Here is a 22,939-nt window from a genome sequence, read left to right on the forward strand (position 1 = left end):
ACGAATTCACGAACTCACAAATATATGAATAATCCTAATATTCCCATTGGCCACATCCCTAAATACCTCTCATCTCCCACTCACTGTCACTACACCCACTCACACTCTGTCACTATCACTCTCTCCCTTACTACATCCACCCCCTCACTCTCCCTCTCTACATCCACACCCACACTCCTTACCACTTGCCGCCTTTATATCCCTCTTTATTTCCCACTTCTCTATACACACACCCTCCGCCCACCACTCTACTCTCCCCAAATTACACCCACTTTCACCCTCCTTACCCTCCCATTACACCCCATTACACCCATCACACCCTTTACAACCCTATTACACCCTTCTACAACCCTACTTCTCACTACATTCACCCCCCATCCCATCTCCCTCATCCCCCATCTCTTCCATCCCCCCACCCCCTATCCCTTCCCATTTTCCCTTTCTCCTTCCCTCCACCCCCCCCCTACCCGGCCCGTCCAATTCAATCTCGGTAAGTCCAAAAACCTGCAACGTTCATACACCACTGTACACCAAAAAAAAGTGTGTCCACCGCACTTATCCGTTCTCGCTCTCGCTCTCTATTCTCGCTCTCCGCAATTCAACACCACCACCCAAACATTTTTCTTCTATTTCCGCTTCCCCCCTTCCTCTCCTCCCTCCCCCCCCTCCGAACATTATAACCACCCAACCAACGAAAACGTGACCTACTCTCTCCCGTCGTTACCCTCCGACTACTCCTCTATTGAATCTACTCTCTTCCTCTCTCTCTGTCTCCCTCTTCTACCTCTCCGTCTCTCTCCTACGACTCTCCGACTTCGACCTCCCGTCACCTCCACCAACCTCAACCTCATCTCCCGCGCGCGCGCTTCCGTCTCCGTCCCTCCCGTTCGGCTATGTCTTACTACGATAACCAGCAGTGGCCAGCCACCGCCGCCGGTCAGGCCACCTGGGAACACCAGACCCCCCCCGCGAGATCAGGTAAGGAGGACCACCCTGCAACCCCTCCAGTTCGCCGGAAGGGATGATGGATATGGTGTCGCTGACTTATGCTCTGTACAGGTGCCAGCTCCGTCGCGCCGCGCGAGGACTCAACCGCCTTTAGCTCCCAGTTAGAGGGTACGTTCGCAAAACCCCAAGACCCCTACACAATACAATATACTTCGTGGAAAAAATATGCCCGAGACGGTTACGGCGCAGCAAATGGTCGGATGCTGTATATGCAGCGTACCGGCTGTTGCGCTGCGCGATGGGATCACCACTTCGAAATAAAGTTCAGGGGCTAATACTATACCAGAGGTCGACCGTGCGATCGAGAACCTCTTCAAGAGCGGGAAGGCCTTCAGCGCTCCAGCCCGCCGGGACTCAGCGCCCATCGGCGCACCCGCGCGCTCCTTCCCCGAGCAATACTGTGCGTCCCCCTTGCGTCCCCCTTGCTTCCCCCCTACCTACCACAGAACCACCCACTGACCCCTCCTCTAGCCGGTCCACCACGCCACAACTCCGTGAGCGGAGGCGCCGGCGGTAACGACTTCAGCGGCGACGCGCGCTCCTTCTCGGCGTCGAACCTACAGTCCTTCTACGCGACGCAGCGTCACCAGCCGGCGCGCGGCGCCAGCGAGGCCGAGCAGGTGCTCCAGGCCAAGAGGCGCATGGCGGCGCAGCGCGAGCGCGAGCTCCGCAACTACCACCAGGAGCAGCAGTATAACCGCAGTAGGCCTCCCTCTTCTCTCGAGTAATCGAAATGGCATTTTTCCCCCTCCCTCCTCTTCTTCACAGATGGTGGCTGGCTTTGGCTTTCTTTGGCGGTTTCCTTACGGTTTCCTTTGTGGCGAATGTGCACGCATGTCTTTTCTTACCTCTACTGTTCCCTGGGCGTGTTCCCGGGCTTGTTCCTGGGGACACTGCCTCTTATCTCCTTTCTCCTCTCACCACCCCATTTCTCACCCGCCCCCAGCCCAATAACCGCTTCCCACTTCCCTCACCCCTGGATACCCCCGTCTCACCATAATTGAACACACGCTGACATCACCGCAGCCGCCCTCGCCGAACTTTCCGCCTTTGGTACCAAGCCGGACCGCGCTCTCTCCCCCTCCACGATGTCTGACGACTCGCGCCGCGACCTGATTGCCCGCCAGCGCTCTGCCCTCTACGGCGACTCCACTTTCCCCGAGGGCTCCTTCGTCGATGAGAACGGCGTCACCCGCCAAGCCACCCCCGCCCAGCCCGGCCGCGGCCACTCCCCCCTCGCCTTCGAGGCACCGGCTCCCAAGGACGCCGCAGCTGGCGCAGTGGGCACCCCCGCCGAGGAGCGCTCAAGCCCATTCGAGAACCGCGGCGCCAGCGGATCCCCGGCTGCGAACTCGCCACCTAACGCTAAGGGGCAGTCTGGAAGCGTGGCACCCATCGGCACCCGCCCAGCAGCAACTACTGCGAACTCTAGCAACTCCACCGCTACCACCGGCACAACTACCCCCACCACCTCCTCCACCGCAGCGCCTAACCAAGCAACCGCCCAAAAGGGCCGCACTACCCCCCTCCCTTCCCCGCTGAGCTACGGCTTCGGCGCCCCAGCGGCACAGGAGAAGGGCGAGGATGCCAAGGAGGGCGCTTCGAACGCGCAGGGCGGCAACGGAAACGGTAACGGAAACGGCGGAATGGGATGGGGCAAGGGCGCTGGTGGCGGCGTCTGGGGCAAGGGCTCCCTCGGCGTGCAGGCCAGCGTCTGGGGCTAGACGTTGCGTGTAAGAGAACTTGATTCTATCGGTGTCTGGGTTTTCTCACTGCGTTACCTGGATGGTATGGGGGTATACGGGAGTCGACTTGTTTTGTTTGTTTGGGCCTGGATATGGCGGGGTGTAGGTCTCTTGTCGTCTGATTTGTTTTTGGCTGCGATTGCCGGACGGATGGGGTGTCTGTCTGGATTGGTCTCTTCCGAGGCTACCTTTTTAATATGGGATGGTGACTGATGGGTGGGGTGGATCTTTTATTTTCCTTATCCAGGCGCGTCGGTGTGCGTGGTGGAGGGGTTGCTGTCATTGTCATGGGGAGTCGGTGAGAACGAAGCAAGAAGCAGCATGGGCGGAAAACGGGGAGGCGGGAAAGAGAGAATCAACGTATAGTAGAAACGGAGGGGCATGGAAATCTGGGTTATAGGGATAGGGATTTGCACAACGGGAATGGGATTTCATTTTGTTTTTTATCGGGTTGTTTTTGGGAATCTTGGGGATCTTTTGGGCTGGGCTTTGTTTTTTTTTGGGAGGGGAGATTGTTGGGGATACTAAGGCGGGGGTACATATTACGTCGTCCAAGGTGGACCTTCTTTAAGAAACAACAAAAAAATAAGGATATTTTCGGGATTTTTGGGGTTCTTTTCCTTGGTTAAGGTGGGAGTTTGGAGGTGAACTTGGAGTGCTGGTGATGATCTGGCGGGTTGTCTAGGTCAGGGTTTTTGGGGATGAGAGACTATTTTTGGTGCATGTGAGGCCTAGGAAGGGCGACTGAGGGTCTACAGTGTGTATTGTAGAGTATATGATACTCATTTTGTATGGATTTGTACGCATTATCCTGAGTCTGATGTTTCGCTCTCTCTCTCTGGTTGATATCCGGAAATTCTAGGAAATATATTTGGTCATCTCGGAATACATATTTTCCGTCTCCGCTCTACTAACAATTTCGCTGGTCTCTTGTTTTCTCTTGGCTTAGTCATACCAATCCCTTGGCTTAGTCATAAAATACATCATCGGGCTCTGACGCACACTCCTGGCGTGTGGCTAGATTTATTTGGGACCCCGCCAAAGCTTATCTACTATCGGCAACAGGGAAAAACGAAATGCTTCGACTTTCCATTTTGTGCTTGATAATCAGCGAATCCTGACCAACATCCTCTTCTCTCTCTCCCCCGTCTCACCGTTTGCCTCCTCTTGAATTACAAAAAGTGCACTTCAAAAGGGCACATATCCTCTGTTGACATCCATCACTCTGCAAAGACTGTTCATACTTTTCTCAAAACCGACCCCGCCACCACCGCAAATATGTCAGCCACCAACCCCTACGATGAGGACATCTCCGACGAAGAGCCCGCCATGCTCGGTGAGGATGAGGCCCTCGAGGAAATCGCGGGTGAAGACGACACAGCCATGGACTCCGGCGATGACGGGGGCGACGATGCCGGCGAGGACGCAGACGGCGACCAAGCCATGGAAGAATACACTCTCCACAACGACAGCGTCGGCCACTTCGACAACTTCCGCGACTCGATCTTCTGCATCGCTGCCCACCCCATCGTCCCCTCCCTCATTGCCACCGGCGGCTCCGACGGCGACGACGCAGGCGGAATCGGATACCTCTTCGACTCCACCCCCGCCGACTCCCCCGTCCTCCCCGAAAGCTACCAGACCCAACCCGCTGAGCGTATCGAGCGCAAGGGAATCGACGCCATCTCTACCCTAGACGGCCACACCGACTCCATCAACGCGCTCACCTTCACGCTCCCCTCCGGCGCGGCACTGCTCTCCGGTGGTCTCGACGGCGCTCTCCGCGTCTGGGTCCCATCAACCCCCTCTAACCCCCTCTCCCCCTGGACCCTCCTCACCTCCGCCACAGAAGTCGACGAGATCAACTGGCTCTCCGCATCCCCCTCCCCAGACCACCCCAACACCTTCGCCCTCGGCGCCGCCGACGGTTCCGTCTGGGTGTACACCGTTGACACCTCCGCGCCTGCCGCCGACTCCCTAACAATCATCCAAACCTACTTCGCTCACACGACCCCCTGCACCGCCGGCGCCTGGTCCTCCGACGGCAGCGTCCTCGCCACCGTCTCCGAAGAGGGTAGTCTCTACGTCTGGGCCCCCTTCAGCGACACCAGCTCCCAAGCCATCGTCTCCCTCACCGCAGCCGACGCGCGCTTCGCCGTCGAAGGCGGCCTCTTCAGCGTCGCCATCGCCCCAACCGGATCGTACGTCGCTGTCGGCGGCGCCGGCGGCGCAATCAAGATCGTTGGGCTCCCAAAGCCCGGCGCTGCGCCAGCGAAGGGCAAGAAGGCTGGTGGACCTGGTGGAGCGACGCAGGCGGGTGTTATTCTTGCGGATCTGCGCGCGCAGTCGGATAGTGTGGAGAGTTTGACGTTTGCGGCGCCGCCGTCGACGGTTATGGCGGCGGGGAGCGTGGACGGGAGTATTGTGCTGTTTGACGCGGCGAGGAGGTTTGCGGTGAAGAGGCATATTAGGGAGGCGCATGCGGAGGATAGTGTGGTGCAGGTGGCGTTTATGTCGAGGGATCCGAAGATTTTGGTTAGTAGTGGGATGGATGGGGTGGTGAGGAGGTGGGATACTGGGGGTGCGGGGGTGGGACAGAGTGGGTTGGTGGGAGAGTGGAGGGGGCAGGGAGGGGGGGTGTTGGCGTTTGTGGGTAGTGGAGGTAGGGTGGTGACGGCGGGGGATGATGGAGTTTCGTTGGTTTTTGAGGAGAAGTAGTGAGGTGTGAGGGGGGTTGGTGGAGTTTAGTACTTTATATAGGAAAATGGATAGATGGATGACTACTTGTTCATGATGAGTCTACTTTGGTTTCTGCTTGCAATCTTTAACATCAGACTCGTTTGCCACACTTACCTTCCTTTCTGAAATCACAATCTTATGCAGCCTAGTAGGCGTTGCAAACCTCCTTGGGGTAAAGATAATGGAGAAGGCGTAACAAGCCACTTACGAAGAAATAGGAGGCTGATCCTACCGTTCATCGAGGCAATAGAGGACTGTCCTCACAACTCAACCCAGCAACGACGAGGGAAATGTATGCAGAACTAGGGAGAGCTAGAGTCAGCCGAACGGCAAATAAAACTCAATGTTACGAAAGGACGTTAAGAGATACGGAGATGCGCTGCCTTAGAGCGGGTATTGTGATGTCCGAGATGTCAAAAAGGACGCCTTCGGCGGATTTCCACGCCAGAACTAGCACGAGGCCATCCCCGACTTGGGTATGAGGATGACTATGCTGTCGTCATTCCGAACCCTGTCGCTGCCACCCTCTTATCATTACTGCCCTCCTGTCACCGTCACCCTGCTGTCACCGTCACCCTGCTGTCACCGTCCTGTCGTCGTTGGGCCCCTGTCACCTTCACTCCTCCTGTCGCCTCGACTACGATGCAATAAGGCGGCCGTATTCCTTAATTCCGGTGCGAATCATAATCAACTCCGTCGAAATATGGTGCCAATTCGTCCCGTGCGCTGGGGTAGATCGCCTCGGACGATACCCTGGATGACCTCCAAGTCCATGCTAGTGAGGATCTCAAGGATCAGGGTTGCCCGTGCAGCGCCCTAATCGTCTGTCTTTGAGCCATAAAGCAAGCTATTCCACCACTCGCCTTACAGGACGTGGTGACCCTTAAGCTTTGAACTCTCATGAGACACAATATGGGTCTCACTTAAGGGGCATGGGAGACAGTAGAAATGTAGAAAAAAGAAACTTGTAAAGAACGATATATCACTTCTCCTCCCCCTCCTTCAAACCAGCTTTAATCTGCTCCTCCACCTCCACCTCCTCACTTGCCTCCTTCTCCCTCCTCCTCACCCCATCATCCTCTCCCTCACCCTTCTCACTCTCACCCCCTTTATCACTCCCCCCCTCCTCCCCACGCATAATCTCCTCCACCATCCTCTTCCCCTCATCCTTCCCATTCACCCCCCCACAATTAAAACACCTCCACTCCCCCACCTCCTCCACCCTCTTCACCCCCGGCGGCGCCTGCCCATTCACAAGTCTACAGTGCGAGCACAGCAGGACAACCCTGTTCTTCGGGTGCGTCTCGTCCTCGCCCAGCAGCACGTCCAGGATGCGGTCGTACCATTGTCCTCCCCCACCTCCTCCGCCGCCGCCGCTGCTGCTGTCGAAGCTAGCACGGGAACTGAAAGCGTTAGGTGCGAATTCCGCGCGTGGTTGCGAGGGGATATGCTGCTGTTGTAATGGCGTGGACGGCGCAGATTGGCGAACCTGCTTCTGCAGTGCCTGCGCGAGGGGCGACATCTCCGCCAGTGGCCGCTGTGGCGGCAGCTGCTGCGGCGTCGCAGGCTGGGAGCCAGGGCGCTGGATATTCGCCGTTGCGGGCGGGGCAATGCTGGTTCGTGCCGGTTTGCGGGTGGATTGGTGCTGCTGTGCGTGTGTGAAGGATCCAGGGCCGGTGGTGGAGGGTTTTAGTTTCGGTTTGGGGGCTGGGGTGACGCCGCCGTATTTCTCGAGGAGTTGTTGGGTGGAGTTGTATTTTGTGGCGGTCTTGAGCTTGTCGATTGTCTTGGTGCGGTCGAGTTGGTATTCTTCGAGGCGGCGGGTGGCGGTGGAGATGCGGTAGGTGTAGTAGGAGGAGATGGCGGCGCGGACGAGGTACATGCTGGAGAGGTTGTTAGAAGAGGGAGAGGGTTTGGGGATTGGGGGGTGAGGATGGGGGGGGCGTACATGAGAGGGCTGCCTGCGACGCCAGTGTATTCAGCGGCGCCCCAGTTGCGCCATCCGACGACGAGGGCGAGGATTATGACGCAAAGGATGTATGCGAAGGAGGTGTATAGAGTCCATAGTGCTATGCGTCTGCGAGAGCGTTGGTTTAGGGTGTCCAGCTGCAATTGTGCCTTTGTGATCTTTTCAGACAGCGCAGACAGGGTCTTCTCGAACGAGGCTGGGGAGGCATCTTCGCCCTGGTTGAAAGGTTAGTAGGGAGGACACAAGGCGGGAGCAGTGGCCGTACCTTCCAAGGCCATAGTGAGACCATTATGAGGATGAGCCGGCGAGATTCGAGCAGCTTCTCTGCTTCATCGTCGGCATGACAGAGCGGCAGAAGTTTGTTGTTGTTCAATTGGTTTTTTGACGCGGATAAGATAGAAGACAGACCGTTGTCAACTTGGTCTGCTGTACGTACTTACGTACTTTCAAGGTTGCATCATAGGGCTAAAAGCTGACCCGTAGCAGCTCCCTGGTCCAAGCGTCCCTCGTTCCCCGGAGCCAAGCAGTTACACTTCCTTAAAGCACCCTCTGGCAAACATGCGCGCGTCTTCACACTGACGTTTTGTTCACATTTAAAATATTCGCCTTTAATGTTTGCGCGGCTCTGAAGAATGCGCCGTTGTTGAGTTGGACTGGCTAGCTGGCTTTCACAGAAGTCAGAATGTTCCAAGTGCGTTGCCCTGGGCCACCTGACTCTACTACAGCTACACAATACTAACTGCCACGCAGCGGCTTAAAGGCGCCATTGATTCGAGAATAGCGGAGGAGCAAGCAAAGGCAAAAGCAGCAGGCACACCTGCCACGGGCTCAGGAACAGTATCAAGGTCGAACTCTGCAAGAGCCGACCCTACGAAGCGGACGAAGCCCAAGACCAAGGTCGTCGATGACGGTGCAAGGGGCCCGGACCCGTCGGAATTCGAATCGGCTTTTGTGATTGACGACGACGAGGACACGCCAGAATCTACACGCAGTGCCACACCACTGGTTACAGAGGGCAAAGGAGCTACAACTACAATGGCGGGAAAGAGCAGTCCTGCACCTGCGGCTGTGGCCAATGGCGAGGGGGTGAATGAGAAATCGGAGGCTGTGCCGAAGTCAACTACGCCTCCACCGACCACGACTGCAGCGACAGAACTGCCGATGGAGGTGCGGCAGAAACTACGAAAACTGGAGAAGCTGGAATCACGATACCAAGAGCTGCTCCGGTCGTACCGCATCGCTCATGCGCGCGCTGTGTCGATCGAGCCGTTTGAGAAGACGCTGAAGGAGAATACACCGCTGGTTTCCATCAGCGAGCCGGAGGCGTTGGTGGAATACCTGAACCAGCTGAACTTGAGGGGGGATATGGTCATGGATGAGCTGAAGCGGGTGACCTCTGACCGCGACCTCTACAAGAAGAAGTTCGAGGAGGCAGAGAGGGAAGCTTCCGATGCACAGGCCGAGCTTGAGGCTTTGAAATCTAGCGAGGGGGTTAAAGCAGCTAAGGAGTCGCAACCCGAGGAGCAAGCGAAGGCCACCGACTCGAAAGCTCAGGCAGATGTGAAATCGCCTGCCTCATCAGTGTTCAAGATCTTCTCCCCGAAGCAGAAGCCTACCGAACCCGAAGGCGCATCCGAGGATTTCTTCTCCTATGACGAGGAGATCCCGCAATTACAATCTGAGCTCCAAGCCAAGACGACTGAGATTGAGACTTTGAAATCCGAGGTTGTGGTACTCCAGAAAGACCTGGACGCCTTCAAAGAGACAAACGAGGGCCTCTCTACGACCGTGCAATCATTAGAGCGACAAGTCAGTGAAGCTTCAGAAAAGTCAGCATCCAACTCTGCACGCCAGGAAGAGCTGAAGGAGCTTCAAGGCAAGCTCGATGCCTCCACAAAGTCCATCTCGGAGCTCCAGGCGAAGATCACGGAGAAGGAGAAGGAGGGAACCGATGCTGCCTCGTCTAAAGCCGCCGAGCTAGAGAAGTCTCAAGCTACTATCGACCAGCTAAAAAAGGAATTGAAAGACCTGCAGGCGCTACAGGATGGCGACAAGAAGAAGATCAAGGTCCTGGAGGGCATCGTGGCTACGCTGAAGAAGAAGGGCGAGGCTGCCGAAGTTGCTTCTGCCAAAGCTGAGCCCGAAAAGGTTGTAGCGCCCATGACAACACCCGTCACGGCCGAGAGTGCGGCTCCTGGTGCAGCGAAGAAGAAGAACAACAAGAAAAAGAAGAAGGGCGCCAATGCAGGCAAGGACACCCCTGCCGCTGCCACAGAGGCACCCCAAGAACCGACCGAGGCCGCAACTCCCGACGCTCCCACCCACGACCTGGAAGCCGAAGTCGAGAAACTAAAGGCCGAAGTCGCGTCACGAGACGTGCAGATCGAGAAACTCCAGAAGCAGCAGAAGAACGTCGAGACCATGCGCGAGAAGATCGATGAGCTGGAGGAGAACTACCTGCAAGTCGGCCACGAGCACGTCGAAGCCAAGCAGAAGATCAAGGAGCTGGAAGCCGAGAAGAAGGTCCTCCAGCAAAAAGTCGACGTCCTGGAATCCTCCATCTCCTCGCAGATCGAGCACCAAGAGAAAGCCGGACAGGCTGAGGCGAGTCTCAAGTCCATGACTAGCGACCACGACGAGCTGAAGACGAAGCTGTCGACTCTACAGAGCGACCTCGGCGCCGCGGAGAAACTCGCATCCACGCGGTACAAAGAACTCACCGACCTCCGCGACGTCCTTCAGAAGGCGCAACCCGAGCTCAAATCCCTGCGCACCGAGAACGCGGCCCTGAAAACTACAAAAGACGAGCTAGTCGCGCGGACGGCGGAGCTGCGCAAGCTAGAGGCGCGAGAGCGCGAGCTCAGGAGCGACGTGGGCAGTTTCAAGAAGCAGGCCAGCGAGCGCGAGACGGAGGTTAAATCCCTCCAAGCCCAGCTGACGAGCGAGACGAACGGGCGCGTCAAGGCCGAGGACACGGCGCGAGTTGCGGGCCGAGACCTGCGGCGCGTGGAGGCGGAGAAGATCGAGCTCTCTGCTTCTGGGGAGAAGGCTGCTAGGGAGCTAGGCGCGGTGAGGGAGGAGGCAGTCAAGCTGCGCGGGAGGGTGAGGGAGCTTGAGGCGGAGGTGGGGAGGGTGGGGAGGGAGAGTCGCGAGGTTAGGGCGGAGATGGAGTTGAAAGCCAGCCAGTACAGCTCGGCGCAGAGTTTGGTGGGGAGTATGCGCGATCAGACGGCGGAGATGGCGATGCAGCTTAAGGAGGCGAAGGAGGCTGCTGAGAGTCTGGAGGAGGAGCTGGGGGAGGTGCAGAGATTACTGACGGAACGGACGAGGGAGGGGGAGACGATGAGGAGGTTGTTGTCCGACGTTGATGAGAGGGCTGAGGCGAAGGTGAGGGAGATGAGAGAGCGAATGGAGGCGGCTGTTGAGGAGCGCGATAGGGCGGAGGAGGAGGCTGCGACGGGGGGCCGGAGACGGGCGAGGGAGGCGGATGAGTTGAAGGGGCGTGTGAGGGAGGTGGAGCGGGAATTGAAGCGCGCGCTTGAAGATCGGGAGGAGCTGGATCGTGAGGCAAAGGAGGTGAAGCGCCGGAGGGACGAGATGGAGGGTGTTAGTGCGCGAGCGGCGGGCGAGGTGCAAGAGGTCAGGGCGGCGATGGAGGAGCTCCGCACGGCGCTGGATGGGAGCGAGAGGCAGGCGCGGGAGGCGGAGAAGGGGAAGGTCGATCTGAGAAGGCTGTTGGAGGAGGCGGGGGGGAGGTATGAGAAGTTGGCTAAGACGCTGAAGGCGAGGGAGACGAGGTTGGCGGAGCTGACGGGGGCGGGGAGACGGGTGTCGGGGGAGTTTGGGGGGAGTAGTAGGGGGGCGTCGCCGGCGGGGCAGGGGGTGAGCGATGTGCAGTATTTGAAGACGGTGTTGTTGCAGTTTTTTGAGCAGAGGGATCGGAAGTTGCAGCAGCAGCTGGTGCCGGTGTTGGGGAAGTTGTTGAGGTTTGATGGGTGAGTATTTTTTCCTTTTCCTGTGGAGGGTGGGTGGATGAGATGGGGATGGGTTTGCTAACGTGGGGTTTGTAGGAATGATGAGAGGAAGTGGAATGCTGCTATTGCTGCGAAGTAGGGGGTTGGTGGGGGAGTAGGAGGGGAGGGGAGTGTGATTTAGTGTAATATATGTGTGTGTGTGTGTGTGTGTGTGTGTGCTGTGTAGATAGGGGGTGGATTGGGGTTACAGCATCGGCATGAGCATGAGCATGAGCATCGGCGTCGGCGTCGGCCTTGACCTTGTTCTGGGATGGGTATGGTAATGGGGAATAGGAATATATAAGAAAGGAGGGGGGTTGTAAGGGTACATAAATGGATGTTGTTTGAATATTGCGGTGAAGGGAGGGGTGGGAAATGAAGACTGAAGTGAGGGAGGGTTGGCGGTTGAGTGGGAAGTGTGAAATCTGTAAATATCGAGGGGAGGGAGGGGTTAGAAATGGTCCCTTGAGGGTCTCTGCATCACCATCACTTCGAGGTATCATAGGTGGTCTTGAGTTTGAGGGAGGGTCTAGCTACAGCATGTATTGTTATACTTGTACTATACCCCAGAGCATCACGACTGCATTGGGGTTGGTTGGTCGTGGAGGTGTAGACCAATGTATCCTTCAGCATGAGCTATCTATATAGATATAGTAAGTATGACAATTACTGGATCAGGAGAGGTTACTCTACCACAATACACCGTCATTGCTAGAACTTAACTTAAGCTTCCCAGCAGCTGTTCAGGTAGAAGTTAAACGTCAGACGCTGATCAGGGACTGTTCCTGGGAGTGACTGACAACGGTGGCTGAATACATACTTAGATATAGATAGTAGTAGCAGTAGTAGCTAAGTGTACGTGGTGGTGGTAATAAATACGTACGTCGTGGGTATTGGTATGGGTATGGGTACCTCTAAGCACCTCCTCCACCTCCCTCTATAATAAAAACTTGGAAGAAGGAGCAGGGAGGCGTTGACATAACTAAAAGCTACATCCACCAGTACATCACCCCACCACCCACCAAAGCAGCAAGACGCAGGTACCACCCCAACCGAGCGCGATGTACTCTTTCTCTAGCTTTCTTGTCCAAGTTTCTAGCGCCGATGTTTTTCTTGTTAGCAAGCTGTAAACTGTTTTCGTCCTGACTGACCGCCCTGTGCCCTGGGTACTGTTAGTGGTACTGTTAGTTTTTCTAGCTGTACTGGGTACCCGCAGGTTGCGCTCGGAGGGTAGACGGAGCTCTGTACTGGATACCTTGGTTAAGACTAAAGTGACGACAGAGGCATGTTTTTGGGAGGGGGGGTTGTGCTGGTCTGCTCTGTTCTGGTCCCTCTTGGTCCCTCTGGTCGCACTCTATAGCTGTCTGTCTACCATAGTAACTACTTCTACTCCCACTCTGTCTACTCTTGCTATAGCCACTCCTACTTCTCCTGCTCCTCATACTCCTCATGTAGGTAATGAATATCTACTTCCACTCCTCTACTTGCTGCTCCAACATACCTTACTCCTACTTCCACCCCCTACTTACTCTTACTTACTGTGTCACTCCTCCTACCACCTCCAAGTCTTAGTCTTAATGTCTACTCCCACCCCTGCTTTACTGCTCTACTCCTACTTACTACTTACTCCTACTTTCCTTACTTCCACTCCTCAATACTTACTCCTACTTACCTTACTCCCACCCCCTCCATCCTCCATCACCCTCCCTCCACCTCTCACACCTTTCACACCTCTCCATCCCCCTCTCTAAGCGCGCACCCTTCTTTCCCCCCCTTAAGCGCTCAAATCACACCCAGCCAGCCACCCAGATCCATCACAGCACAATCCACCAAAACCCATCAATTCCAGCCCAATCCCACTCCCACTCCCACAGCTGAACCCACCATAAACCCACCCCACACACAAAAAAACCCAGCCACAGCCACAACAGCTCACCACACTTAGACAGTAAAGTACAACGGAGGTACGGGTTGTAAACTGCGTGTTAGAGTCCTTTATAACATAAAATATACCTACATCTTCACTAACCCCTCTGTACCACTGATGTCACTCTTAAAACCACACCCCTCCTCCTCTCCCTCCCCAATTCCCTCTCCTCCTCCTCCCTCTCCTCCCCTTCCTCCCCTCATCATGGCCATAAAACCAGATAGATAGCAGCATAATTTAGCAGGATACCAGCACAAAAAGTGTGGAGAGGGTATAGAAAGTAGTAGCTGTATCTGTACTCCAGTACTCTCTTGCTGTACACACTACACTACCAAATCCAGCCAATTGCTCTCCACAACAACAACATTCTCTACTACTCTTGTCTGCTACTGCTCTACTTTACTACTGCACTACTCTAACTACTGCCCTTGCACTACACTACTGCTATTCCCTTCCCTTCCCTCCTCTCCTCTTACCAAATATCTTCATTATATCCTATCCCATCTCTATCAACATCAACCACCCTCCCCTCAACCACCACCCCTCCCCCACCTCCCCAGCTGAATGAAGCCAGCTTCTCATACGCCATCCTCCGCCATCTTCCTATTCTTCGCCTGAAGCTTCATTTATTCCATTTTCTACCGCTGCTATACGACTGCTGCTGCGTCTGATATAACCAAAAAAGAAAACTATACACAGAGATATACACCGTTCCGTCACTGAAAAAGCCCGGAACTTCGCGCCCAGAATCCACTTCCACCACCGCCACCACCACCACCATACACATCACACCCCCAGTACGGTTGTCCGAGTAGTGTCAGAGCGCCAACTCCAATGTCCCCCACGGAAACAGCCCACCTCCTCCACCACCACGATCCCGCGACGATGACCTCTACCGGCCAACAGATCAAGGCCGCTGCCATCGCAAAGGCAAAGAGCGCCGTCAGCTCAGCCACCACCAACGGGAGCAATGGGAGCGCGAGCAAGAAGCGCAGAGGAAACAATCAGCTGAAACCCATCATCACAAATGAGACCCCGAAGAATGCGGATACCCCCCCAACAACCATGGCTTCCAATTCTACTGCTGGAAAGTAAGTCATGAAACCCTCCCCCATCCCACCCCCCTACCCCCGTCCGCCCCTTCTCGCCGCCCCGCCGCCGCCTGTCTGTTGGCCGCGCTTCTTTCAGCGCATGTTTCGGATTTTTTTCAGAGGCGGGGGGACGGCGCCAACTCCTAAGCGCATACAACGCGGTGGCATGGCGCGATCGATCCGTCTCGTCTCTTCTCTCCCCCCCCCCTCGCCACTTCCAAGACCCCAACCGAAACTAACACGGTGCGTGTGCGTCTAGGAGCAGCGGCTCGACCAACTCTCCGCTTTCGCATAAGGGCGCAATGAACAACCGATCGCCGTCATCGACATCGTCGCGCGACGAGGCCGAGACGACGGCCGACGAGGAGGACTCGGAGGACTACTGCAAGGGCGGGTACCACCCGGTGCAGGTGGGCGAGAAGTTCAAGGACGGCAAGTACACGGTGGTGCGCAAGCTGGGGTGGGGCCACTTCTCGACGGTGTGGCTGTCCAAGGACGGCGTGACGGGCAAGCACGTTGCGCTGAAGGTCGTGCGGTCGGCGGCGCACTACACGGAGACGGCCATCGACGAGATCAAGCTGCTCAACAAGATCGTGGCGGCCAACCCGGAGCACCCGGGCCGCAAGCACGTCGTCAGCTTGCTGGACTCGTTCGAGCACAAGGGCCCCAACGGCACGCACGTCTGCATGGTGTTTGAGGTGCTCGGGGAGAACCTGCTGGGGCTGATCAAGCGCTGGAACCACCGCGGCATCCCGATGCCGCTGGTCAAGCAGATCACCAAGCAGGTGCTGCTCGGGCTGGACTACCTGCACCGCGAGTGTGGCATCATCCACACGGACCTGAAGCCCGAGAACGTGCTGATCGAGATCGGCGACGTCGAGCACATCGTCAAGACGTTCGTCAACCAGGACGAGGTCAAGAAGGAGGAGAAGAAGGATAATAACCCCAACGGGCGCCGGCGACGCAGGACCCTCATCACGGGCAGCCAGCCGCTGCCGAGCCCGCTGAACGCGAGCTTCAACCATGCGGAGCTGTTCCGCAATCAAGGCGGCTCCATCTCGAGCCTCAACGAGATGATGAGTGAAGGTAATGAGACCCCCGTCCGAGGGGAGAGTGCTTCTTCGTTGGGCGGCGTCGTAATGAGTGGTGCCATCACAGGATCCCCGAGCACGACACCCACGACAGATAAAGACCAGAACCAGAGAGAGAAATCAGCGTACGTCCTTACTCCTTACCACACCTACTTCCCTTCTACACCCCCCCCCCCCCCCCCCCAAATGACAGAGCACAATCTAACCTCTTCCCCCGCGCAGAGACATCTTAAGTAGAGAAGTATCAGGCATATCATTAGACAAGAGCTCGTCGACGGCCGAGAAGCCCAAGCCCTCCGACCCAGCATTCGAGAAGATCAGCGTCAAGATCGCGGATCTGGGGAACGCGTGCTGGGTCAACCACCACTTCACCAACGACATCCAGACGCGGCAGTACCGGTCGCCCGAGGTGATCCTCGGTGCGAAATGGGGCGCCAGCACGGATGTGTGGAGTATGGCTGCTATGGTATGTCTCTATTCTATTATCTGTCTCCCCCTCCTTCACTTTCCACCTCCCCCCCCTCCTAACGTACTACTAACCCCCCTTCCCAGGTCTTCGAGCTCATCACAGGCGACTACCTCTTCGACCCCCAATCCGGCACCAAATACGGCAAAGACGACGACCACATCGCCCAAATCGTCGAGCTCCTCGGTCCCTTCCCGCGCTCCCTCTGCCTCTCCGGCAAATGGTCCCAAGAGATCTTCAACCGCAAAGGCGAGCTGCGCAACATCCACCGACTACGGCACTGGGCGCTGCCCGATGTGTTGCGGGAGAAATACCATTTCAAGGAGGCGGAGGCGAAGGGGGTGGCGGAGTTTTTGACGCCGATGCTGGAGTTGACGCCGGAGAAGAGGGCGAATGCGGGGGGGATGGCGGGGGGAGGGTGGGTGAGTGATGCGGTTGGGATGGAGGGGGTGGGGATTGGGGGGCGGGGGGGGGGGGGGGGGGGGGGGGGGGTTGAGGGGTGGGCGCAGGAGGTTAAGAAGGCGAGGTGAGCGTGGGTCTGGGGCTACGTGGAGCGGGGGGGGTGTTATCTAGGAAAGCACATAGGATTTGATGGGCCAGGGGGCTACGTGGGGGTGGTGGTAGAGGGGGAAGGGGGTATACAAGCTTGCGATGCACGACGGGGTCGGCGCGACGGGGCGTTTCGTAGATAGAAATCTGTTTGAGATGCTATGTGTGCGTAAATGAGAGGCGCAGACTAGGTTGTGTGTGCCTCCCCCTCATTGTTCAGTTTCCCTTACGTGCAATCAATTCCACGACGGGTGGGAGAACGACACAATCTGGACCAGACTTATTTCCTAATGCAGGTTTCTACATCCCCCCATCCCCCCCCCTCCCCCTTTTCGCCTACCCTTCCCATCCCCCCCAAAAACAGACCCACATACCCCTTCGCCCAACTCCTAAATAATACAACCAACCCAACAAACTCTGCCCAGCAATCATCCCCCCTTCATTACCTCCCCTCATCTCCCCCCCTTCCTCGGACTCCTCTGCGGCGTCTGCGGCGGCATCAACGCCGCAAACATCGGCCCCCCATTCCCATCCCCATACCCCCCCGACGCATGTCTCGGCGTCGGCGGCGGCGCAATAGCACCCCACCCATACTCTCCCGCCTGCTGACTCGGCCAGGGCGACGGCGGCGGTGGCGGCTGGTGGAAGAACTGCTGCTGGGGGGGGTGGGTATCTATTTTACTCCTATACGCTGCGAAGGCGGTGTTATTCACGTATCCGAAGACGAGAAAGGTAGCGACGACGAAGAGCATAGTCTTCAGACTAATCGGCTCGATAAACTCATTCACTATCCGCGCGAATGTGTGAGCGGAGATCTTAGCGCGGCCGACTTGTGTGGGGTCGGCTTGCATGCAGACCTCCCACTCCCTGCACGCCGCCGCGACGGCGGGGACGCGCAGGTGGGGAGCGCAGTTGTTGGTCGTCCAGTGGGAGGTGCAGACTGCGATTTCGTGGTGGGCTTCGTCGATGGCGCGGGCTTCTTCTTTGGAGACGTCGGATTGGATGGTGCGGATGGAGGTGTAGATTAGGTACATTGCTACGGCGACGAGGAAGGAGTTGAGGATCAGTTGGGCGTAGTAGGAGAGGAGGTGCGGGAGGTTGGGGCGCGATTCGATGCCGCTTAGGAGGGAGGAGAACCAGTTTTGGCTTCCACTTCCGCTGCCGCTACCGCGGGAAGAGTGGTGAGAGTTGTGTGGACTGTGTCGGCGCGATGCGGATTCGGAAGATGACCCGCTGTCGATGCTTCCGCGGCGGGAGTGGATGACGGGATCTCTATCGTGACGGCGCCGCTTCCGCGCTTTCTGGGCGACGGCGTCAGAGAGCTTGCCGCGGCGGGGTGTGTCGCGGCCTGGCGATCCGAGGGCAGAGAGGCCGTAGCGGCCGAAGATGGGTTTCTTGTCCAGCTTGGTGGAGGTGAACGCCGGCATTGCGATGGGGGCGCGGTAGGAGGGCCGGGGGTGGTCGGGGGTGTCTTCTGTGTCTGCGTTGTCGGCGGGGGAGGATTCGGCGCCGGAGGCTTCGGAGAAGAGGTCTACGTCGAAGGGTTTGCGGGGGGTGGTGAAGGATGGGTTGCGGAAGGGGGTTGCGGTGTTGGAGGGCGCGGCGGAGAAGAAGGCCGATTGTGAGGGGGGTGGGGGTTTGGAGGGCGATTCGAAGCCGCCTGGGAGAGGGAGGGACGTTAGCATTAGTGGTTGGGGAGGGAGGGTTTATGGATGCATCGTCGGTGACGGGGAGGGTGGTTTCTTACGCTTCAGGCCCTGTTGCTTCTGGGTTAATTGGTAGAAGGGCGAGGTGACGTCTGCAGGGCCGCTGGTCTGCCATTCAAAGTCCATGGGGACTTCATGAGTGCGTCTGTCCATTGCGGGTTGGTATGCGATGTTTTTTTGCTTTGGGTAGGGGAACAACGGATGATGCTGTGAGGGCATCATTTGCTTCGATTTCCGCCGTAGCCAGGACAACTATGGGGCTGTTGTAAACAAAGTTTCGGTGGGGTCTAGACCGGGTTTAGGTATAGCCTCTTTGAGTTTGGCGTGGTCCAGTGACTTCTTGGCGGTTCTCGATTGTCACGTGCGAAGGGATTCGGACGTCAAAGGAGCATGTCGGTGATGTCCATACCACTACTGGTTGGCATGTATGTGAAAGAATATATCAAAAGATGGATATTACATAGTTATAGTTTTTTTTGAATAAATTTACCCATTGTGTTGGTTTAGATTGTGGGTTGGAAGAGTAAAACTACTGATTTTGTAATGTGTTTTCTCATATGTTGAAATTAAACAAAACAAAAACGTGAGCATTCAGATAAGGGTTGTCAACTTAAATATTATAGTATGTACATTCATATCCTATGATTGACTATACTGCAATTTTTCTTCACTATCACTACAGCTTGGACATAGAATGTCTGTCAGCACCACTTCTGGTACAACCGCCTCCCTTTCCCGCTCTGCCTCCTTCAGCCTCTCCACCACATCTATGTGCCCCTTTGAAGTCGCTGCATCTAACGCGCTGCCATACTCCCCACCGACAATCCCCACGTCCGCCCCTGCAGTAAGCAATATCTCCACAATATCCTCGTACCCTCGATGCGCCGCAACATGTAATGCGGTATGATACTCCCCTCCTACAGCGTTGACTTTAGCTCCCCCCTCAAGCAACAACTGCACTATTTCCGCTTTGTTAAAACTTGTAGAGAGTTGAAGGGGGCTTCCGTGAATGTCAGACAGGAAATTGGGATCAGCTCCACTGTTCAGGAGCATCTTAACAATGATCATAGACCCACTCAGACACGCAGCATGTAGAGCACTGCCATATTGCCCACCCGCACGATTGACATCTGCACCGAGACTAAGTAAAGTCTCAACGACTCTCTCCTGGCCCCTATACGCTGCACCTTGCAGAGGGTTTCCATAGAAGCCACCTTGCTCGTTAGCATCTGCTCCATATTGTATGAGTAGAGATACAACTCTGGGGAGCCCCTCAAGTGCAGCTGCCCGCAGTGGTGTGCCATCATCGATACCTCCATGACTACTGGCATCCGCGCCATGTATGAGCAATAACCTCACGACTTGCTCATGGCCAGTGTAACAAGCAGCTATAAGAGCAGTGCCACGATTGCTCTGGGCATTAACTTCGGCTCCTCGTTCAAGCAGTAACTCGACTACACGAGTTCGGCCATTAAAACTAGCTTCATGTAAGGCACTGCCAGACATCCCCCATTGGGCGTTGACTAGCGCTCCTTTATCAATGAGAGCTTTGCAGGTAAGATAGTGGCCATTTGAGGCTGCTACATGAAGTGGGTAACCCGGTGGTCCTTTAAAGGGACGTCCATTAGTTTCGCTTGGAGCATTTGCATCAGCTCCTGCCTCAAGAAGCATGCATACTGTACCCGTATGGCCGCCACTAGATGCTGCATATAAAGCATTTCCAAATATGCCTCCCTTAGTATTCACGTTGCAGTTTCTGTCAACTAGAGCTTTAACCATGTCCTCGCATCCAACGAATGCAGATGCTTGCAATGCGTTGCCAAAATGTCCTCCTTGGGCATGTACATCGGCTCCGTGATCTAGAAGAATTTCGAAGCATTGGTGATTTTGATTAACAGCAGCAGCCTGTAACGCTTGGCCATAGTATCCACCTTGGATATTCACATTGGCATCATCTACAAGATGCTCAAGGAGTACGTGGAGACCGAATAACGCGGGATAATAGATAATAGACTGGTTGGTGGACCTGCCCATATCAAATTTCCAAGGCGAGAAGGCTTGGTGCCAGGACATGTATTTTGGCGATTCGGCCGTTGTCCAGATTTTGTCGAAGAGGCGCACTACACTCTTCTGCGCTTGCTCCTCGCGACTGTGGAGGAACCAGCTATTGGCTGCATATTCGAGAAATGGATAATCGACAATCCTATCTGATTTGGCATAAGATTCGTAAGAACCAGCATTGAAGTCGTCATAAGCTAGGTAGGTTAGGCATATCCGGCCAATCTCCTCGTCAGCATTCGACTTGGTCATAGCGAAATAGGAGGCAGGGCCTTTCGATATTCTTGGAGACTGTAAGTATTCTTGGACCGAGTAGTGAGATAGACCAAGATATCCGCCAGTAGTAGTCAAAAGACTTCTCACACTCTTAATAAGATGCTCAGGGGTATGAAAACGGTCATCGGGATCTAAAGCAGTGCTGCTATCCTCAACAACGACAGCTTCGGCTATCTCTTCCATCGTCATAGGGCGAATTGCAAAGATGATGAATTGCAATGTTCGCCGGATAAGCTCCTTTTCCTCTTCCGACTGTATAGCCATAAGAATTCTGTCGTAGCTCTCATCAAGAGTTTTGGGCAAGCTTTTTAAAGCGTTACGGATTGCTTTTGGCCTACCAAGGGGCTTTAGAGCATCCAACTGGCAGACAACCCATCGGAACCTATATATTTGTCAATGATAGGGGGACAGAGTAGAGGGCTAAACTTGCATTCCTTTGGCACCGCCAACTAGCTCCTGGACAATCTCATTCTGTAAATCAACATTGAGATCTCGGAGTGATTCTATAGCTTTGATTTGTCTGTTCACAAAGAGCTCGACATCGAGAGCAACATCTGTACTCTCTATTGCGGCAGAGTAGATAGACACCTCAGAGAGCGACTTCTGGATGTCATGTTCGCTACGGCTCGTTAAGAATATTGACGCGCATTTGCTGTCCATCAATTGGTGAAGGATGGGTAGTAATACTTGGCGTTCTGAGCACTCGTCCAACGCATCTAAAGCTACATAGACTTTATCGAAGTATTTTTGAATGACAAGAATTAATATCGCAAGAAGTTCCTCTGGTGATGGACGTGATGTTTTGTCTTTGTATATTTTCCAAAGGGCGCAAATCTCTTCAGGGACCCCTGAGAGTTTATTGGCGAGTTGGCCAAGAAGTGAACATAGCATTCCTTCAGTGTGTTGTTGTTTGGAGTCCCGGAAATCAAAATAGAAGTATACTATGGTGGATATTTCTGGTTCCTCAGGGCTGTTCGCAACGGGTTGTGATCTAGACTGGAGCTCCTGTATCACCGTAGAGCTGTGACTGTTAGGAAAATAACAAACACTCTATATCATCCCGATAGAATGATGAGATTGTCACTAAGGAATCGGTAGACTCACCATAGGATGGTCTTCCCTGCTCCAGCTATATTGTTGCTTTAGAAAAATGATGCTGATATATTAGAATATACACTTACGAATTGCATGCAACCAGAAGGTCGAGTGATCTTTCCTCGCCCATTCCGAGAAATCCTTCCCTTTAATGAGCCAGAGACCTGTTCCAGGCTGCTGGAGCTTGCATGCGTTGGAGTGATTTGCCTCAAAATCAACTGTTGAGAGCCAACGTCGTATTTCATAGTATTGATCAGCTGGTAGAGTTAGCAAGGCAATGAGATTGATCATAACGAAATGGAGTGGGCTACACTTATGTTTCTCCTTCTGAGAACTAGCAATTTCATCCGAGACACGCGAGAGCTTCGTGATGTGATTGTCGATGTTCAGAAGCTCACAATGAATTTTTCCTTGTCCGTGTTTTAATTCACCGAAAGCAAGGTGGAGATGCTCTTCGATGGCATGGGATAATGTGCTAGAACCGGCCAATGATTAGCAGGGCAGCAAATATGAGAATCTGCGCCGAAACTTATATAAAGGCACGGCAAGGAATAGCCCAAAGCATACATATGATCAGAGGATAGCGCAAGCATCAGTAAACTCTTTAGGCGCTCGATCCGACTTTTTGTTTCCAATAACTTCTGGCCACCTGTGGCAGCGGCGATTACACTACTAATTTTCTTTTTTTGGAGTCCTTCGATGACCCGAAGCACATCTTGTAGCACAATTTCGCATGCTGTTAGGACCCCGCCAGGTTGATTTAGCACCTCTAATGCTAGGAAACCCTTCAAGTTGTGATCATGGGAGGTACTGAGATGACTATGAAGCGTGTTAAGAATTCCTTGCAAAGACATGAGTTCCGACATGACGTCTACCAGCTCTTTAGGCGCGGTTTTTATCTCACGGTAGCATCTCCATCCTATCGCTACTACCTTGCAGGTAGTGTCAATGACTGTGATGATACTCGTCGCTACTGCGAGTCCTGCGATTGCTTCGGCCATGATGGCGATGTGTCATGGAAAGATATATAATTTGGCCACACTGTCAACGAAAGCGGGAGAATTATACAGTTCTTGAAATGACTGTGAAGCCACAACTGTACAGCGCGTATGTTTCAGCCGTACCGCCAATAATGCCCATTCGCGATTGGGCTGGAATAATATAAATCGTGATGCATGGGACGTGCAGAAAGTACCCTGTGGATGG

At 55.0% G+C, this 22,939-nt stretch overlaps 8 protein-coding genes across 8 annotated transcripts; 4 read left to right on the forward strand and 4 right to left on the reverse strand.

Moving 5' to 3' along the window:
• The first annotated feature begins 467 nt into the window (after positions 1–467).
• VE01_02809 (uncharacterized protein) lies at positions 468–3,637 on the forward strand. Its single transcript, XM_018272313.2, has 5 exons — positions 468–978; positions 1,060–1,116; positions 1,295–1,408; positions 1,480–1,710; positions 2,035–3,637. The coding sequence occupies exons 1-5, from the start codon at positions 894–896 to the stop codon at positions 2,730–2,732; spliced, it is 1,185 nt and encodes a 394-aa protein (XP_018133245.1). The 5' UTR covers positions 468–893; the 3' UTR covers positions 2,733–3,637.
• Positions 3,638–3,708: 71 nt separating this feature from the next.
• Positions 3,709–5,471, forward strand: VE01_02810 (uncharacterized protein; the record flags this gene model as incomplete). Its single annotated transcript, XM_018272314.2, has 1 exon — positions 3,709–5,471. Exon 1 carries the CDS (start codon positions 4,032–4,034, stop codon positions 5,469–5,471), a length of 1,440 nt encoding a protein of 479 aa, XP_018133120.1. The 5' UTR covers positions 3,709–4,031.
• A 587-nt stretch (positions 5,472–6,058) lies between these two features.
• On the reverse strand, positions 6,059–7,854 carry VE01_02811 (uncharacterized protein). Its single transcript, XM_018272315.2, has 3 exons — positions 7,727–7,854; positions 7,441–7,676; positions 6,059–7,375 (listed from the first exon to the last, which is right to left on the reverse strand). Exons 1-3 carry the CDS (start codon positions 7,748–7,750, stop codon positions 6,475–6,477), a joined length of 1,161 nt encoding a protein of 386 aa, XP_018133128.1. The 5' UTR covers positions 7,751–7,854; the 3' UTR covers positions 6,059–6,474.
• Positions 7,855–8,004: 150 nt separating this feature from the next.
• Positions 8,005–11,574, forward strand: VE01_02812 (uncharacterized protein; the record flags this gene model as incomplete). Its single annotated transcript, XM_018272316.2, has 3 exons — positions 8,005–8,152; positions 8,212–11,456; positions 11,532–11,574. Exons 1-3 carry the CDS (start codon positions 8,144–8,146, stop codon positions 11,572–11,574), a joined length of 3,297 nt encoding a protein of 1,098 aa, XP_018133121.1. The 5' UTR covers positions 8,005–8,143.
• A 2,037-nt stretch (positions 11,575–13,611) lies between these two features.
• Positions 13,612–16,579, forward strand: DSK1 (serine/threonine protein kinase, CMGC group; the record flags this gene model as incomplete). The annotated part of the gene is made up of 5 exons (XM_059463479.1): positions 13,612–14,492; positions 14,752–15,578; positions 15,651–15,708; positions 15,806–16,049; positions 16,136–16,579. Exons 1-5 carry the CDS (start codon positions 14,236–14,238, stop codon positions 16,577–16,579), a joined length of 1,830 nt encoding a protein of 609 aa, XP_059319942.1. The 5' UTR covers positions 13,612–14,235.
• A 471-nt stretch (positions 16,580–17,050) lies between these two features.
• Positions 17,051–18,547, reverse strand: VE01_02814 (uncharacterized protein; the record flags this gene model as incomplete). The annotated part of the gene is made up of 2 exons (XM_018272318.2): positions 18,346–18,547; positions 17,051–18,258 (listed from the first exon to the last, which is right to left on the reverse strand). The coding sequence occupies exons 1-2, from the start codon at positions 18,524–18,526 to the stop codon at positions 17,051–17,053; spliced, it is 1,389 nt and encodes a 462-aa protein (XP_018133123.2). The 5' UTR covers positions 18,527–18,547.
• A 396-nt stretch (positions 18,548–18,943) lies between these two features.
• VE01_02815 (uncharacterized protein) lies at positions 18,944–21,041 on the reverse strand (the record flags this gene model as incomplete). The annotated part of the gene is made up of 1 exon (XM_018272319.2): positions 18,944–21,041. The coding sequence occupies exon 1, from the start codon at positions 20,900–20,902 to the stop codon at positions 18,944–18,946; it is 1,959 nt and encodes a 652-aa protein (XP_018133124.1). The 5' UTR covers positions 20,903–21,041.
• A 17-nt stretch (positions 21,042–21,058) lies between these two features.
• VE01_02816 (uncharacterized protein) lies at positions 21,059–22,801 on the reverse strand (the record flags this gene model as incomplete). Its single annotated transcript, XM_018272320.2, has 5 exons — positions 22,301–22,801; positions 22,045–22,208; positions 21,820–21,990; positions 21,743–21,767; positions 21,059–21,659 (listed from the first exon to the last, which is right to left on the reverse strand). The coding sequence occupies exons 1-5, from the start codon at positions 22,732–22,734 to the stop codon at positions 21,059–21,061; spliced, it is 1,395 nt and encodes a 464-aa protein (XP_018133125.1). The 5' UTR covers positions 22,735–22,801.
• Positions 22,802–22,939: the final 138 nt, after the last annotated feature.

The sequence above is a fragment of the Pseudogymnoascus verrucosus genome (genome assembly GCF_001662655.1).
Source record: "Pseudogymnoascus verrucosus strain UAMH 10579 unplaced genomic scaffold scaffold_7, whole genome shotgun sequence".
Lineage (NCBI taxonomy): Eukaryota > Fungi > Ascomycota > Leotiomycetes > Thelebolales > Thelebolaceae > Pseudogymnoascus > Pseudogymnoascus verrucosus.

Coding starts and splice junctions, on each gene's coding strand:
- VE01_02809 (XM_018272313.2), top strand. CDS start 894: ATGTCTTACTACGATAACCAGCAGTGGCCAGCCACCGCCGCCGGTCAG. Junction 979..1,059: donor GACCCCCCCCGCGAGATCAG/GTAAGGAGGACC, acceptor TGCTCTGTACAG/GTGCCAGCTCCGTCGCGCCG. Junction 1,409..1,479: donor CTCCTTCCCCGAGCAATACT/GTGCGTCCCCCT, acceptor CCCCTCCTCTAG/CCGGTCCACCACGCCACAAC.
- VE01_02811 (XM_018272315.2), bottom strand. CDS start 7,750: ATGGTCTCACTATGGCCTTGGAAG. Junction 7,677..7,726: donor TCTCACTATGGCCTTGGAAG/GTACGGCCACTG, acceptor CCTTTCAACCAG/GGCGAAGATGCCTCCCCAGC. Junction 7,376..7,440: donor GTCGCAGGCAGCCCTCTCAT/GTACGCCCCCCC, acceptor CAACCTCTCCAG/CATGTACCTCGTCCGCGCCG.